General features: G+C 37.3%; 1 protein-coding gene across 6 annotated transcripts in view; it reads left to right on the top strand.

Annotated features, from left to right (window-relative positions):
- CDK14 (cyclin dependent kinase 14) overlaps positions 1–17,306 on the top strand; it is a 319,708-nt gene that overhangs the window by 95,762 nt on the left and 206,640 nt on the right. For all 6 annotated transcript variants that reach the window (XM_048305926.1, XM_048305957.1, XM_048305962.1 and 3 more), the window contains 2 exons: positions 135–229; positions 11,120–11,199. In XM_048305926.1, coding sequence (XP_048161883.1) covers positions 135–229; positions 11,120–11,199 — 175 coding nt within the window. The remainder of the gene's footprint in view (positions 1–134; positions 230–11,119; positions 11,200–17,306) is intronic.

Here is a 17,306-nt window from a genome sequence, read left to right as displayed (position 1 = left end):
TTTGTTGTTGGCTGCTGAAAACAGGCACATCCATAAGGCTTGATAATGATGTTTGGTCTCTAAAGGCTGAATCAAAGCAGTTAATGTTATGAGTGCAATACATGCTGAAAGACCATCTTTTTTGTTTTGTTTAGCCTACGAGCCCTAAGTTTGGAAAAGCAGACTCATATGAAAAACTGGAAAAACTAGGGGAAGGGTCCTATGCTACAGTATACAAAGGAAAAAGCAAGTAAGTGGTGTTTTCTTTTCATTTAATTTTGTGTGTAAATGAAGATAAGCAGAAAGTATCAACTAATACTGCTGAACACGTACATAGATCCCTGTGAATCAAAGTGCTACTGACTGCCATGTGCTCTGGTGAAAGAGGCTGAGACCATATTGCACAGGCAACATATTGCCTTCACATTAGAACAAGATGATGTCCTTGTTAATCTGATGTTTTGTTTGCACTTTAATGTTGTACTACTTTCTTGGTATCCATACCAAATTAATTTCTAGGGGTAAAAGCAAAATATACTGTCAAGTAGAGTTTTGTGATGGTCTGAGAGCAATGCTGAATATATGTGATAAGTTGTTAATCTTTTGTTTATCATTATTATAAAACTTTAATAAAACAACATGAAGGGAATGAATGGAATTTTGGACTACTCTAGGTTTAGTTTGTTTACAAGAGTTTATTTACAATCATTGCAACTACTCTACCTCAAATAATCTACTCTATACATGTCAAATATGTTTTCAGCCACTTTAATGTCATTTGTTACAGCCTTTTTATCCCCAAATGCCCTAAGTCCTTCTATATTGCATAAAATAACTCAGTAAACATGCTTAAAATATTCTTCTTCAGCCAGTGCTTACATTGAGACTTACCTGTTGTGAAGCAGAGTGTCTTGTGCCATTTCACATATTTAATCAACTTTGCATAATCAGATTTCCAATAATTATAAAGCAGTTTTGAAAGAAGGATTTGGTACATGTGATATCTTTATTATATCTTTACTTTGGCCAGTCAGTGATACGAGGCGACTGTGCCATTCCAGTGGAGAATATCACAATGGTCATGGGACAGAATAACTACTGGAACATTTTCCAGGATCATTAACTTGGTTAGGTACTGAAAATTATCTTTTTTCACTGAATATTTGTAATAAACCAGAATGAGAGTTTCCTCATCTCTCAGTTGCTTAGGTATTGATGAGCATGATGACAGCTGATAGGAATAAAAACATGTTCTAAATGCAGAAAAAATATTCACACTTATGTCATGCCACTGCAGGTATTGGCTTTCACTGGCAGCTTTCTTCAAGGAAATGCTATTGCATTGTGTTGTTAATGGCTCAGTTATGCATTACCATAAGTTCTAGACATTATACACGTATAAGCTTTTTATTGGGGTCTATGTAATATGAGAAAACTGTATAGATTTCAGCTTGTGCCTTATTGCTAAAACCCTTTAGCAAAATCACAGTATCTGATGACAGTCAGCCCATATGTCTCGGCTTTCAGTAAGACTGAGCTAAGGCAACAGAGTCATTGGATGTCCTGTCAGTCAGTGGAACAGACTGAAATTTAGAAAAAAATCAAAACCCTTCCCTGAAGCTATTGCATTAATAGTGACTTGTGAACATGTTATGAAATGTAGATTGGTCAGAAATATTCATTTTAGTAGAGTTGCCTGCAAATCTGAAAGAAATACTTCAGTGATTTTAATGGTACTTGTAGAGTAAATTGAAATTACTGGGCACACTGCGTTCTCTATCATAAGTAGCTCACTCTGAATAAGTAGTGAGAGTCATAACAATTATGTACAACTTTGTCCTGTTGCTTTGTAACATCTTCTTCAAGGTCTTTAAAATGTGTTCTTAAAAAAAATATGTGTTACTAGAGTGTGGATAAGAATTCATATGCAGAGACCATTTCTACTGTTATAGTAGTATTCCTTCACCAGTTTGAATTTGACTTATTTTTTTTCCCACTGAGAATTGAATAATTTCCATATTATCCAGCACTATCCAGATTCAGCACGTCCAGTCGAGACTTCTGTTTCTTGAACTAGAGAGACAGTTCAATTACTTCACAGCAGGAAGAGGTTGTATTTTGAGAACTTGGGAAACACTACAGGTGTTATCTGCTATTTCAAAAGGACTTGTTTGTTGAGGTAATGTAGCCCTGTTACCTCTTCTGTCCCTGTGAGAAGTTGAGGAATCTCTGACCTAGGTAGTATCCCCAAAGAAGAAAGTGCATCACTGCTGTGATATACTCTTGGGAAATGTAGGTAGACAGGTGTGGGGCAAATGGATGGGCCAACACTGGCTCTGGTCCATCCCTGGAGGTATTTAAAAGATGTGCAAGTGTGGCACTTAGGGACATATTTTAGAGGTGGGCTTGGCTGTTTTGGGTTAGTGGTTGGACTCAATGATAGAGGTCTTTTCCAGCCTAAACAATTCCATGATTCTATGGCTGGGACCTGAACCTGGCTGCTGCTTTTCAGGCAGGTTGACTCTGACTGTTTACAGTTTTATCTTAAAATGATACAGGGATAGATAGAGATTTTTTTTTCCAGATTCTCATATGGGTACATAGGGTGAGACTGTGATATGCATCACTGTGTTCCTCTACCTGCAGACTCAGTGGGAATACAAATGAGCAAGAGGGGTCTGTTTATTTTGGTATGTGCCCAGTTTGACTGCTGAAGGATTAAGCTCTCATGGCACAATGCAGAATGAAGACACGTGATGGAAAAGCTGGAGCTGGTAATACGTAACAAGTGGATTTTGGCCATAATGTTTGAAAATCCCTGATAACTAACTCTAATGCTTGCTTTTTTGTTTTGCCAAAATGTTTCTGAGATGTGTCCTTAACGGTAGTTGAAGATGGAAAAATTAAGATTGTATTGAGCTGAATGATGCTTTGTACTCTGAATTATTTTGCTCAATATTTGTCACCAGCCGCATGTGGCATCTAGGAGTGTTTGTGTGTTTTTTATGCGTTTCCTGAGAGACATTTCAGCTTTTAAAATTATTTCCCCTGCTGATCATAATGATGGAATAAAACATTCTTAATCTTAGCATACTATTTGGAGAGTCTAAAAGATACATACTTGCCTGAAAAGACACTAAATCAGCCATTCCCTTCCTAAAATTTAAAGTAATATGTGCAGTAACTTGCTTTCAGAACAATCCTGGCTTTTTTACACCTTGGAGCAGGATAAATGGTACCAAGCCCTTGTCTTCCTAGAAAACCCATTGCTTTTCTATATTTTTGAGCTTCTCTGGTAGTATTCCAGGAAAGCGAAATGAAATGGGCTCATTCCTTTTACTGGATGATGGATTTCTCTTTTTGTTGTCAGATAAAAATGAATCCCTGGGGTGAAGAAGCGGCAGAGTGAACAAGACTTTGTTATTGAGGAAAGTGAAGCAGTATTCACTTAGGCTGGGCTTTTTTGTTTATAGGAAAAACAACCAAGCAGTCATTTCTTTCTGGCTGACAGTTGCATCAATAGGCAAATCTATTTGATTTCATGTGTTGCACATCAGACGTGTATAATGAAACTCATCTTGGCATATTCATTTTCTACTTTCATTCAGGCTAGATTCTCATATTTTACTTAGTTGTATAAAATCCCAAGAGGCTTCTTACTGCATGAAATTCTGATGATTTTGAAAGGATTTATTTTAATGTAAAATTTTGGAGAAGTGGGCCGAGTAATTTGCTGATAACACTATAAAAAAATGATGCAAGGTCCACTGACTCTGTATTTGATTAACACCTTGGACATTTGCCATACAGTAGGTGCAAAGCAATGGGTGCCCTTTGAATTCCTATACCTTGTCACTGTGTGGCTGAGCTGAGGAAGTGCTGTCTGTCTGCATATTGACATGTGTGTCTTCCTGCTGCTGTTGACCCTCTTCCCTCTTGACCTTGATTATAAATTTACCTGAACATACAGCAGTGGGATCTGGCTTGATCTGTGGCACATAAATGTTGATGTGAGTTGTGAGTCTGGAGATGAAGCTGGTGACAGCACAAGGGAGCTGCTGCCAACCAGAGCCCCTTGCAAAGCAGCGTGGAGGCCTTGCGTTCCCCCACTGGGAAGTCTGCATATTGCACTTAAAGGAAAAACCTGTGCTTTTGGCAATATTTTGAGTTGGCGTGCTTTCCATCCTCTCCCACTGTGTTCAGTTGCCCTTCAAGGCAAAGAATTAAAAAAGATTGCCTCAGTTAAAGTGATGTGATCTGTGGCTGCTGCTTGCACAGCATGTGTCTGTGTTTTGAGAGGCACGCCAGTGTATCTCCACTATGCTCTCGATCTGCTTCTTGAATGCCCATGTGTTTTTTTACCCTACCTTTACTTTTTTGGGCACCTTTACCAAATTGCATGTTCTCATAGTATTACAAAAATGTGTAGAATTTGTAACAGCTCAACCAAGACATTTTTGCCTAATTTCCCTATCACAAAATTACATCATTTCTGTTTATCCTTAATAAAATACTAGTTCTAATGAATTCTGGTCCCTATCCTTTTAAACTATTAATATGAGAAATCAGCAGAGCACAGAGCAGAGTACAGAGCAGAGCACAGTAAAAGCTGGTGCTGCCAACAAGAGCTCAAAGGCTGCAGAGATAGGGCAGTCCTTCAGTCAAGGCACCTCTCCCATTTCAGTTCAAAATCTGAATTTTTTGTTTTCAAGGAGACTCCAACTTGTGCCCAAAGATAAAATGTATTTTTTCAGGGAGTCTGGGCATTTAACATTTATCTCCATCAAAGGCAGTACCTTTTACTATTCACCTTAAAAATCAGTAGGGAGTTCATGGTGCAAAGTAGAGAGAAATCATGCTCAGGGAGGCATCATGCTCTTCATTGGCCATGGTTTCCATGCTGTGTTATTCTTGAGGCAGCAGGGAATCTTTGAATAATCAGTGAGAACTGCATCTATTTGTTATTGGCCTGACGTATTGCAGTGTGTGTTATGAATATAGGTGACCATCGTATTTCATAAATGTGTGTGTGGATGGCTGCTCACAAGAAAAGGGATGGTTTGTGTATTTTGATTTTTATATTTATGATGCTGAAACCTTCACTGAGGATGACTGACAGGACTAATTGTTGTTCTGACTTTTGTTTTTGAAGTTGCAGAATTTATTTTACTTGTCATGAAACCTCCTTGACTCTCGGATTGTCTTTTGTGTTCAATCTGTTGCAAGTGCCATAAGCTTCCAATGGTCAATCTGCCATTTTTTAGTTATTCCCCAAGCTTTACTCCATGCCCATGTGAGGTGGTGTGTTCACAGGCTCCCTGATAAGTTTCATGTACAACAGTCCGGTTCACAGGAACATTTTTCTTCATGGTATGGCCAATTAATTTAGACTGATACTTCAAAGTTACTCTGATTCATGTTGCCATAATGACCTAAAATTCCTTAACCTTTTCTTTATTTCTTGAAAATAGTGTGAAATTAGTGTTCTACAAATGGAACTCTTTTCATCTGAGGATAACAGATGGCTGGAAAAGGAATACATATTCATGGGTTATGAAAAGGCACTTTATGGTTACCAACTAGGCTTTCATTTTTTTTCCCCCTCATTTTTCAACTGATTTTCTTAACTGATTTTTGTAGGCAAGTCATGACATGGGATTATAAAGTATGTACATAAACGCTTTTAAAAACCTCTAGCATTGCAACTCTTTAATAAAAATAAGAACTTCAAGTTGAACTAAATAGAAAACTAATAACAACTAGATGTTCAACTAAAATGCCAAGTGGTGGAAAAAATTATTAAAGTAGCGTAAGTACTAAAACAAGTTACTAGGATTCTAACTAGAAGATGAATCATTGACCATATTGATCACTTTCTGAGTGAATTTCTCAGCATTTAAAAGAAAGATTGGGAAAATTTTTCTCTGTAGTTGAATATATAAAAAGAACATTACACTATATATGCTGTGCTTCACCCTGCAAAGCAGTTTAAAGAAGTGACTTAGTATTATTATCTCGCATAGCAGGAGACAAAACTGAAGAAAGTAAGTCTATTATATTACTTATCAAGTATTGCCCTGGAAAACTTGGTAGAAAAACTAGAATAGAACATAGTTATATTACATATATGTGGTGGTTACTGGATAGTACCTTATTGGCCATATATGCATGATTGGAATGGTAGGGAAAATGCTGACGTAATTTGCCAGCTGCTGTTGTGCACCAATGCATTTTCCAGTTAGCTGAGCAGTGGCATCTCTAGGAGATCCCCTGTGACTGTCAGTGTGTGCAGTTGTAAGAGGCTGCCTTACTTATAAGGAATATCTCTATGTTTGTCTTCAACTTCTCTGTATATAAGCATCAGTGGGGCCTGGAGAGATGTGAGGTGTGTGGAGGAGGAGGGTGCTCTGCATTGCTTTCCCTGTTGCCCATCCCAGGTGATTCCTTCTGGCAGGCATAGGTCAGGTCCAGGCCCTGTGCTTAGGTGAGCTGCTGAGTAGTTTGAGCTGATGTGGGCTGGGGGGTAGGGATGAGGGACCTGGAGGTAAACTCTTACCTGCTCCTGTTCAAGTGAGGGCTGCCACACTGTTTGTATGAGACTGCCTTGAGTCCTGAGTTCCAGTGACAGCACTAATTAATAATTTAAATCTTTCATCTCTCATGAAACTCTTTGATCTTATGTTTTTTCAGCCCTAATAAATGTCAGCACTATGAATTATCTTTAATCCACTGGTTTCTACTTAAGCAAGGTAACTTTTGTCTAGGATGAGGTTAAAGGTGGTGGGATTCAAAAAGAGAAATTCAGGGCCTGTGTTAGTCCCTTGAGAATTTACATTGTAGGGCTTTAGCAGGACTGGGAGTGGCTTTTGTAAACTAGAAACATAAGTCCTTTTTAGTAAGAAAAATATAATATAAACTATGTTTACATTGAACTGTCTTTTATGATAATGATTAAAAGAAGTGCTTCCCTCAATGTGGAATTACTTATTCGTTGGTAGAATAATCAGAGGTGACTAATTCTACAGTGAATGTGCCTCTGTCAGGTTTCTTCAAAGGAAATTCTGGCAGAGCCTGATTTCATTAGGCCCCCACAGTTTGTTAGGAGTTTTAGGTGTCTGTTCATGACATTAATATCACTATAGAGTAGATCTAATCAGATATTCTTGAGGTTTGATCATCAAACTTTGAGCTTTTCCTGTAAATGTATTTTTAAAAATTGAAAGTTACTTTCCTTCATAAGAATTAGTTTCTTGAAATTTGTATCACACATTAGAGCATCATCCCAATACCATCTACTGATTTTTCTTTACAGAAGTGTTCCCAGCTTAGCACTTGCTCACATTATGAGCACAGCCTCAACTCCAGCCAGTGGTAAAACTCAGTATTAAATAAAGAGATTGAAATCAGAATTGGCAGATTTTATGTTAATTGACTCTTTTAAATGTGTATATTTAGAACATTTATTTCATCTAAATATATCTGAAGAACTTGAGAAAATAGTGGTGTTACACTCTTTTGTTCTCTATGTGGCATCATCAGCATTATCCCCAGTGAAGCCAATTAACTCATCAGTTACTTTATATTCATCAGTATATGTTCCTAATGATGTATTAAAGCATTAAATAATTTCCAATCTTCTCTACTTTCTCATAAATAGTCATTTTTTATAAATGTATTTATTTTGGTAGTGTTGATATGTGCTGGTTTAGAAAATGCAGAATGACACATTATGTTAGCATTTTTTGTAATATCTGGCTTATTTGTATTTTTTATAATATGCAGACTTTTACTTTACTCTGCATAAAGCAATTTGGACTAATTTGTCTTTTGCCTACTTTGCATATATAATCAGAAATTTATTAGAAGAGATTATATAATGTTAAAGTGCTGAATTTCCATAAATCAGAAAACAGTCCATCAGCTGCGAGTGTTTTGCCTAGAGTAAAGTAGTTTTGTGTGAAGATTAGAGAGGCTTTAGGACTTCTGTACTTTCTCTGAAGGCTTCTAGATGAGAAAGAGAAAGTGAGTTAGTTTAGAAGGGAGGATGGCTTCAAAAATAGGAATTCTTCAGTCAATATTGTCCTTAATAGAAACTAATGAGGCAGTTGACAGGATGGGTGTAAGATGATAAGTGTAATCCTTGACCCAGTGAAGTGTATTGTTTTGAGAAGATGTGAAACTGTTTGCTTTGGACAGTGAGTAATAGAGGTGGTTTAATGAATCCTAGATGTTAAGAGAGTCAGCACTGTTGCCTTTTCACTGTCTAAGAGGAAGTCTGCTTGTCAGTTTTTCTACTTGTATTTGAAAGTAATGAAAATACTGAGCATGCTTTGAAAGTTGGGGAAGATAAATGTGAAATAATATCTGGGAGGAGTTCTGCTAACCTTATCTGATCACTTCTGAAGTCTGCAAAGACAAGTATTGATAGGTTGCAGATGTAATTTTATCCAGGTTTCCTTTTTTCAGTGTTTCTAAGGAAATTGCCATATTATTTTGAGATGGCATCACAAGTTTCAGGGTGTATTTTCAAGACATAGCTGGCTTGATCCCATGACACATTGCTTCTCAAAAGGCAGACCCAGTTCTTATGTATTTTCTAGTGTTTTTTTCTTTTTTTCATGCCTTTATAATTTTTTAAAAATATGATTTAATTCTTTTTGAAAGGGCCAGTCTTCTCTTATTTAAGCTCTCTAAGCAGTCTCATTGTAAAGTCCAGCAGAAATGAGAGCAAATACAAGGCAGTGGCAGGAATGTGTGGCAAGGATTTAGCAGGAGAAACCTATACCCTGAGGCAGCCCTTAGCTCATCTCTTCAGCATCATCTAACTGCATCCTGAGATTGCATCAGTGGGAGGATAATTAAAGGATGTGAATATACACCCTATCTTTTTAATTGATACTTCATAATTTCTCACATCTCCAGTTTTATATGCTTCTGTTTATAGAAAATTAAATGAAAAAAAAGATTTTAATGACTGAGTAGTAAATGAGAATAAGGAGGCTGTTGTATTATGGAAATTATAGATAGATACATTGGAGATAAATTATATTAAGGAGGAGAATGAAATCCCAGAGGAACATTACTTGAGATTAGTTTGATTATTTTGATAGTACTAATAGTTGCCATGATGTCTATCAAGATAATGACAGGTACCAATGACAAAGGGGCAATGATAACTAAAGAGCACAGCTCACCTACTGTGTTTACTTGTGAATTCTTTGAAATTAGTGCCATACTATTGCTGTTTGTGTTATTTATCACTCTTCATGAATCAATGGAATATAGAACTTTAGATTAAAAAGAATATAAACTACACAATGCTGCATGTTATTTGTCTTTCTCTATCAAGAGACTCCACATCCCTGTTTCCTTAATACCTCTTTGATTTGCTTTTTTCCACTGTATTTTGCATTGCCTTCTCCGAACACAGCATCTGTTCTGTTCTTTATCTGCAAAATGATCTTGCTTTTCTTACTTAAATTTCTCCTGCAGTTATTTCATCTATTGCAAAATATTCAAGTTATCCAGATATCTAAGTAATATGTATGTGATAGGTAGGGTGGTGTATTGACAGAGGAATTGAAAACTACACATGTATATGAACTGCATGTCTGTCATCAGTCCTTCTGCTTTTAATATGATGCATTCTCCTGTCTAAGCATGACACATGAAGTTACTTGAGGCAAGGCTTATCTTTTTCTGATGCCGTAAGTCCTATTTAAGTCCAAATAAAAAAATATGTAAGGTAATTATAAGGAGAAATCCAGGAGAGTTAAGCTGATAGTTTTCTTTCAACAGTGACTAGTGGCCTGAGACTTGAACTGGTGACAGCCTGAAATATTATGAATAATTGGAAGGTGATGAGTAAACCATCCTTTGATACCCAGGGTTTCTTAACTTGCTCAGAGTCATTGTGCAATGTTCAGTATACGGCTAATGAGTTTTTGGTAATTATAAAAGAAGAATAATCAGAAGAAACAAGACAGTAGCCATCCGTCACTGTACTCATATAACTGCAAAAATTAAAAGCCTGAGGGGGAAAGATGAATTCAGAGTTGGTGGTTGTGCATATCATCTTGCTTTGAAATTTTAATGCATCTTCTAGGGCCATCTCTCTTGTAGTTCAGTAGGGAATTGCCTCCATGACTACAGGAGTGTAGAGGCTCCAATGCATCCTTGAGCTTTGTAACTGTAAAGGCTAATTTTGCTTTCACAGAAATAAATCTCAATAATAATAATAATAATAATAATTATAATAATGCCCCTGTATTATGCCTTTTTGGTAGTTTATCCTCACCATTGCTTGTCATACATGGGGAGTCTGTTAAAGTTTGATAGTATGAGTTTGTTCTTGAAGATGGTAATGAACATCAGCTTAGTTCAGTTTTTGGGAGATTTTATTTGATAAACTGAACCTACTGGATTTTTTTGCAAGGCCTGGAATGTAATTCATGTGTGGTGAAATTTTGAATGCTAAAAGTGAAACAAGCCAAATATATTTTACACTAAAATGACCTTTTTAAAAGATTTGTCTCTTGGAGCACAAAATATTTTTAAACTTATAAATGAGAGTTATTATAATCTAAAAGTAGCCTGGGCCATGTAGTCAAGAATATGCCTCAGTAACAGTCCTGCCCTAGCAGGAAATGGCCAGAGTGACCTAAAAATTATTTCATTACTCAAACTTTGTACCTTTTTGAAGGCTATAATAATGTGTGCCATGCAGTGGGAAGGCGGTAATCAGTGTAAATCTGGATATAATGCAAGTGAAGTGGTTGATGAAAATCATATGCCTTTTTGTTTGAACAGTCTGATCAAATAATGAACAGATATTGTATAACCAAATTTTACAATGTGATAGTTCTTAACAAAGCTTCAGTAACAAAGCTGTGGTAGAAAGGAAACTGACTCACAGAAAACTGAGATCATTTCTTGGATTGCATCTGAGTCTGAAAATATAAAGTTGATATTATGGAAGCTATGAAGTGTTTCTTACAGTGCTATAAATGAATCACTGGCATTGACAGGAAGAAATTGAATAAGTACATGATAGGAAACAAGTTCTATTATGAGAAATACTGTTTCTGCTATAATTTTGGTTTTCTAAATTTTTCCTTCCCCTCCCCTCTTTCCCTTTCAGGGTAAATGGAAAGCTGGTGGCACTGAAGGTGATTAGGTTACAAGAAGAGGAAGGAACCCCATTTACTGCAATCAGGGAAGGTATGCACTCACATTTAGTGATCATATATGCGGGGTTTTTTGTAATTACATTGCACTTCTTATTTCTGTGCCATGCTACAGTGAATAGCTTGAGAATTCAAATTACGTGGTTACGTTCTCAGTAGGAAGAAACTTTGGTCCTTCAAAAACAAAGCCTCTTGTGTGGGAGTTCTTGTTAGAGAATGTAGCTCCACCTGTGCTTTGGCTCCTGTTAGATTTACTATACAAACAAGTACTTAAGAGCACGTTTAAGGTGGGTGTGAGAAGTCACTCGAGAAGATGAGGGAACTGTGTAAGATGCGCTTCTTGCCCGCAGGCAGCACCTAGGATGAAGAGAGATGTAATTTTTCATATATATGCAGCATGAAGCATTGACAAGCATTTCTTGATAAAGGCAATCAAAAGATCAGGCAGCAAAACTACAGGCACCTTAGAAGCTGTGTGTAGTTTGCAACTAGCTTTTGTTTGTTTCTCCTTCCCCACGGACTCTAAGTTGCACGGCTTGGGAATGATTCTTATCTAGCGCGCTTGGAGATGCCTGTTAAGCTTTCTGCTCCACTCCTTTATCCTTCCTTGTCAGCCTCTCCTGGTCCCTAGTGACGACTGCTTTATCTGAGTCTGTGTCGAACTCCTTTGCAGAAAATGCTGGATATGCCTTCTCTGTGTGGGCCTTCTCTCTTAGAAGGAACTAAAAATGAGCCTTGGTAGAGAAATAATAAACTATTTACCATCACACCACTTATTCAGACTCAGCTGCAATTGGTAATGAACTAAAGAGATGAAACTGTTATGACTTTGAGGGACCATTTAAAATTGTACTATCAGCATAATTCCCAGGGTGAGATGGGCCAGGGAGGTGCCAGAACATCAGCCCTCACAGGGTCCACAGTTGGCCCTGCATGTAAGGTGCTTGGCTTCATGGTCATGACTGCCCCAGACACAGCAGCTGTAGCTCCCTTGTGCTTTACTCCTGCCTGTGTTCCTGCTGCCTTCTGCATGCTGTATGTCTGTCTGTACAATGAGCCCATTCTGGAGTGGGCAGGGCAAAAAACCCCTTGTTTCATGTGATTGACATCTTGAAGTTAGAAGTCTCTAAACTACTGTGGATTTCCATCTGATTGACATCCTGAAGTTAGAAGTCTCTAAACTACTGTGGATTTCCATCCCAAGACTGTGCATTTTAAAGGTGGCTCTTTCACAAAGGAGAGAAAACCGTGGGTGGCCAATTTATGAAGGAATTTCCTCAGTTCCTCTGTACTGCTTCATCTGAGTAGCAATTATTGAATGATCTGACACATTTATTCATAATAATATCTATTTTATCTGTGAGCTGTCTGTCCCTGCAGCTGTGCTGTGATAACAAGGTGAACAGAGGGTTACGGGTGCAGCTTTCAATATTTGTAATGCTGAGTTCAAGTTATAACAGTCTGTGTTTCAAATATGTTTATTGTTCTTCAGGTTTATAGTTGATATGGTACTGACTTAATAAGAGAATAGTAATTACGAATTTCTTGTGCCTTTTTAGTGACACTTAAAAGGTTTTTCAATGTGAGCTTGGTCTAGATGAAAGTTTATAGCATTATAACTGTCAAATGCAGTATAATCCCTTTTCCTTCATAAATAGTGTGTTGTGTGAGCTCAGTATAAAGAAGTATTTGTTAGGAGTAAGAACAGAGATTTTTCCCACTTGATATTTTTTTAAAATTATAAAGGCATACTTGCATAAAAATACTTCTCACACTGCCATTGGAGAAGTTTTCTTTTTAGCTGTGACTACAATACTGTGATTGAAGCCAGTTAAAATTCTGGTGCTTTAATATTAGTAGAACAAAGGTCTTGTCTAGAAAAGCCCTTGAAGTTAATAATTAATACGGATTTAAGTGTGTGGTGTCTCACTGATTTTGATAGGACTGTATGAATCCATTATATTTTTAAGTCTTCATCTAAGCTGAGACTAGATCCAAAGAGTATTAAGATAATAAAAACGTTTTTTCTCAACTCTTGTAGACTCTTGGTTAGGTGGTGTCAAACTTGGATTACAGGTTAATTATGAGGGGTTTTTTTGGTAAATGAAATCTTGTCTCCTTGCTAGCAGAATATCATTCAGGAGCTATCAGTATAAGTACAGTGTTGTGTGTTTTACGTCATGTAGAAGTCACACATACCTGATACGAAGATGGGAAGGGTAAAAATCTGTATTTAGTTAGGCTTTGACTTTTCTGTTGTTGGTTTTGATTTTGTCAGAAACAAATATTAGGACCAGAAAAGTAAGAAAAGCTGTATTACAGATGTAATTTTCAGAAAGTAACCTCACTGATGTTGTGCCAGGCCTGTAGTATTTGACAGTACTGCTACAGCTGCTACAGCCACGGGCTTCACTAGCAGGACCTTAGGAAGCTGTTGCTTTCCTCTTGGCAGCATCTAATCCATCTTGGACATGCTGGGTTCTGTAATGCATCCATGGCTGCTGTCAGCTACAAGGGTGGGGGGGGAAAAAGGAAAAAAGAAATGCTTCTATGAGCTCTTGAAATTATCTGATAAGTTTGATATAGAACAACAGTAAGAATGGGACATTGTGTTAAGCAGTTTTCTCTTGATCTTTGATGACTAACTAAGGGCTCCAGTGCTGTAATTTAGGCTGGGACAATTAGAACAAAGACAAATACCACTGAAGATGAGATCAACTTCTAATTTCAGTTATCTGAGGAATAGTGTTCCCCTAATGGAAAAATGCATATATAGTGGTATGAGCCAGAGGTCTGTTGGAGGGCATTTAATTCCAAACTCATAATGGCAAAACCAGGCAGGTTTCATCTTGACTTACTCCTTATTTTCTAATTTTCCACCAATGCAAGGCAAATTTAGGCAGAAGTTTAGTTAGTTGTAAATTAAAACTACTGTTAGAAAATAGTTCAACATTTGAGTAAAGCAGTGAGAGAAAATAACATTCCTGCTCGGTGCTCCTGAGGGGGATGCTGTGTGATGTTAATTAGGGGGAAGTTACAGGCTGAAACCCTAAGCAGTGGTCATGCTGAGGGAATGTTGTAGCTGTCTGTGTACAGGGAAGCATATTGTTACTGTTGTGACAGCAGCAGAATGAAGCTCAAAGTAAAACAAAGCTACAAAGGAAAAAGACTAAGAGAAGTGGGAAAATGAAGGCTATAAATATCAATGTGTGACTGTAGAGACAAGCATTAACTTGGTTGAAACAAAAAGTGGAAGGAAAAGTAAAAAAAACCCAACCAAACAAAAAAACCCAGTAAGGCTGCCTAAGGAAAATAGTAGTTAATTTTAAGGCCGAGGGGAGGTTTAGCTGAAACTTCAATTAAAGCTTATAAAGTAAGACTGCTTTTACAGCAAATATGGATTTGTCTCTTCTACCATCAAAGTTACATGGGTTTGAATGAAAATAGGTGAATGTGGCATATTTATTGGTGCTGTTCAGCTCTCTATTGAATTTCTAGAACAAAATTTAGAAGTATCCTGTGCTAAATGTTCTTTCAACTTGGCCTGAGTCAGAGGTACCAGCTTATTGTATGCAGTTAACAGGGTGTTTCCCTCTGAATTTAACTCATTTAGTCTGACATAATCTAATTTACTTTTGAAGAGAGAAAAGAAAAACAAAAGAAAAAAGGAGAAAAAAGCACAACTGATTGGGTGTATACACCTGGGTGGGGTAAATCTATGAGATCTTCTGGTAACAAATATGTGAGGCATTCAGGCCACCATATTACTGTTGTGGGCTAAATGTGCCTGCAACAGTGATATCTGAGACACTGTGGAGTCTGAAAGTCTTTTACATGCTCTTTTCTCATTTAAAGTAAATTTGGTAGTGTAGAGATTAGCAAATTCTTTGTTTTCTGTGTTAGTGCGGTTGTGGTTTATTCTTTTACTGTAATGCTCATTATCAACTGTTCAGAGATAGTTCAGCATCAGACTTGAAGTATTATTAAACCCACAGCAGCCAGGAGAAAAGTTCACTGACTGTAACTTTTACCTCAGATATTTCATTCCCTTAATTTCCTGTAATATTATATGTTTATCTAGGCTGAATGCTGAACTGTGTGGTAGATTCTAATTCTGGGAACAACTTGATTTACAGTTCTGTAGTTATCTTTTTTTTCATTCTGGGTAATAATATTGCTTATATCCAGCATGACAAAAATTTTGCTTTTTGGATGCATATATAGACAAACATCCCTTGGCTTTATCAGCACCTTGCTTCTGACAGAACACTGTGTTCTTTTATTGGGTAATAAAATTCTTTCTTCCTCATCCCAATCATGAAAACTTTTTTGCATTTGTTTTTCATTTTCCACCCTTGGAAATATTGCTGCTTACTGTAGCAATAAAACTCTATTCCAGTGTTTTGGTGTATGGTAATGTTTCATTTCCCATAGGTCTAGGTGGTGTTTCAAAGCATCATCCAGTTTTGTAGGTATTTTTGTACTTTGTCATTTAAATGCCACGATTGGGCAACTTTCAGTTTATTTTTCTTTTTATTAATTATTGTATTTACACGTTGTAATTTATATGTATTTGTACCAATTTGTGTGTCACATTTAAAAGTGCTCATGTGATAGACCGTCTCTACATCTTTCATTTGGCAGCTTCTCAGATAATAATTTTCCATCTACTTCACTGTCAAAGGCTGTGGTCTTAATGCCACGTATGGATAGCAGCAGAAATACCACATAAGGGCTTTGGAAGCAGTCTGCTGTCTTGCATTATAAAATTACAAAGAATACAGGAATTGCTCAATGAAAGTTTTTAATTTTTAAAGAGCAGTTTATCGTGCATACTGAATAAGTTTATTTTGTGAGCTGGGGGAGAAAACTTAGTTCATCTGAGTGCCGGTACAGAGCAGGGAAGCGAGATGCTTAACTCTTGGCCACAGAACGTCTTCAGAAGTCTTCAGAGTTTCAGGCCTCTTCCATCCTTATCTCACTGTGCGGTGGCAATGAGTCAAGAGGAGGTCGCCAAGTTGATTAGAGGGATAGAGCGCCTTTCCCATGAGGAAAGGCTGAGAAAATTGGGTTTATTCAGCCTGGAAAAGAGAATGCTTAGGGGTTACCTAATTGCAGTCCTCCACTACCTGAAGGGAGCCTACAAGAAAGACAGAGAGGGACTTTTATTTAACAAGAGCGTGTAGTGACAGGACATGGGGAAATGGCTTTAAACTGACAGAGAGTAGATATCAAGAAGAATCTCTTTACTGCCAGGGTTGTGAGGTACTAGAACAGGCTTGCCAGAGAAATTGTGGCTGTCCCATCCCTGGAAATGATTCAAGGCCAGGTTTAATGAGGCTCTGAGCAACCTGGTCTAGTGAAAGGTGTCCCTGCCTATGGCACGGGGTTGGAATTTGGTAATCTTTAAGGTCTTTTCCAACCCAAGCCATTCTATGATTATAAGAGAAACAAAAAATGAAAACCTGAAACAGTCTCTAAGAAAGAAATGAGAGTTCACATTTATTCTCCAGATTTATATTACATATATAATATATGTTATATATTATAATATATAATATATTATTCCCCAGGATGTATATTTATACTAGACAGCCTCTTTGAGGCTGGGAGGTTTTCTGAGGCCTCCCTTTCTGAAATTGTCAGGCTGGAGGGGATAAATATTCACAAAACTTTTATCTGTGGAAAATTGAACTGGAATAACTGCTAAGAAAGGAATACAAGGGAGATCAGAAGTTTGCCAAGAGAAAGCTCTTACCTAAGTGAATGTGTAATTTATTGCCCAGTGTTCCTAATTGGTGTACAGTGGAAAACACTGATTTATATTAACAATGCTGTGAGTGATGTAAAGCAGCTGTGCTTTTGTATTATCCCGGAGAAATAGCAGATTCTGTATCCATACCATCTAAGGAAGAGCTCCAGAAAATTGTATTTTGGCTCAGTAGGTATAATTCTTGTGACCTCATCCTGAATTATGACCTGAATTATTGCATGCACTTCCCAGCTCAGTGATTTTTGACTGATATGTAGCCTAATGGTCTTTATAACACTGAAGTCAACAAATGACCTCATGGCACTATTTAGATGACTCATGGTGATAAGCCTCCTATTCACTGTATTAGAGTAGGTCTGGAAGGTTGT

The sequence above is a fragment of the Corvus hawaiiensis genome, chromosome 1 (assembly GCF_020740725.1).
Source record: "Corvus hawaiiensis isolate bCorHaw1 chromosome 1, bCorHaw1.pri.cur, whole genome shotgun sequence".
Classification (NCBI taxonomy): domain Eukaryota; kingdom Metazoa; phylum Chordata; class Aves; order Passeriformes; family Corvidae; genus Corvus; species Corvus hawaiiensis.
Note: the sequence above shows the minus strand (reverse complement) of the source record. Positions and strands in the feature narration are given on the sequence as shown.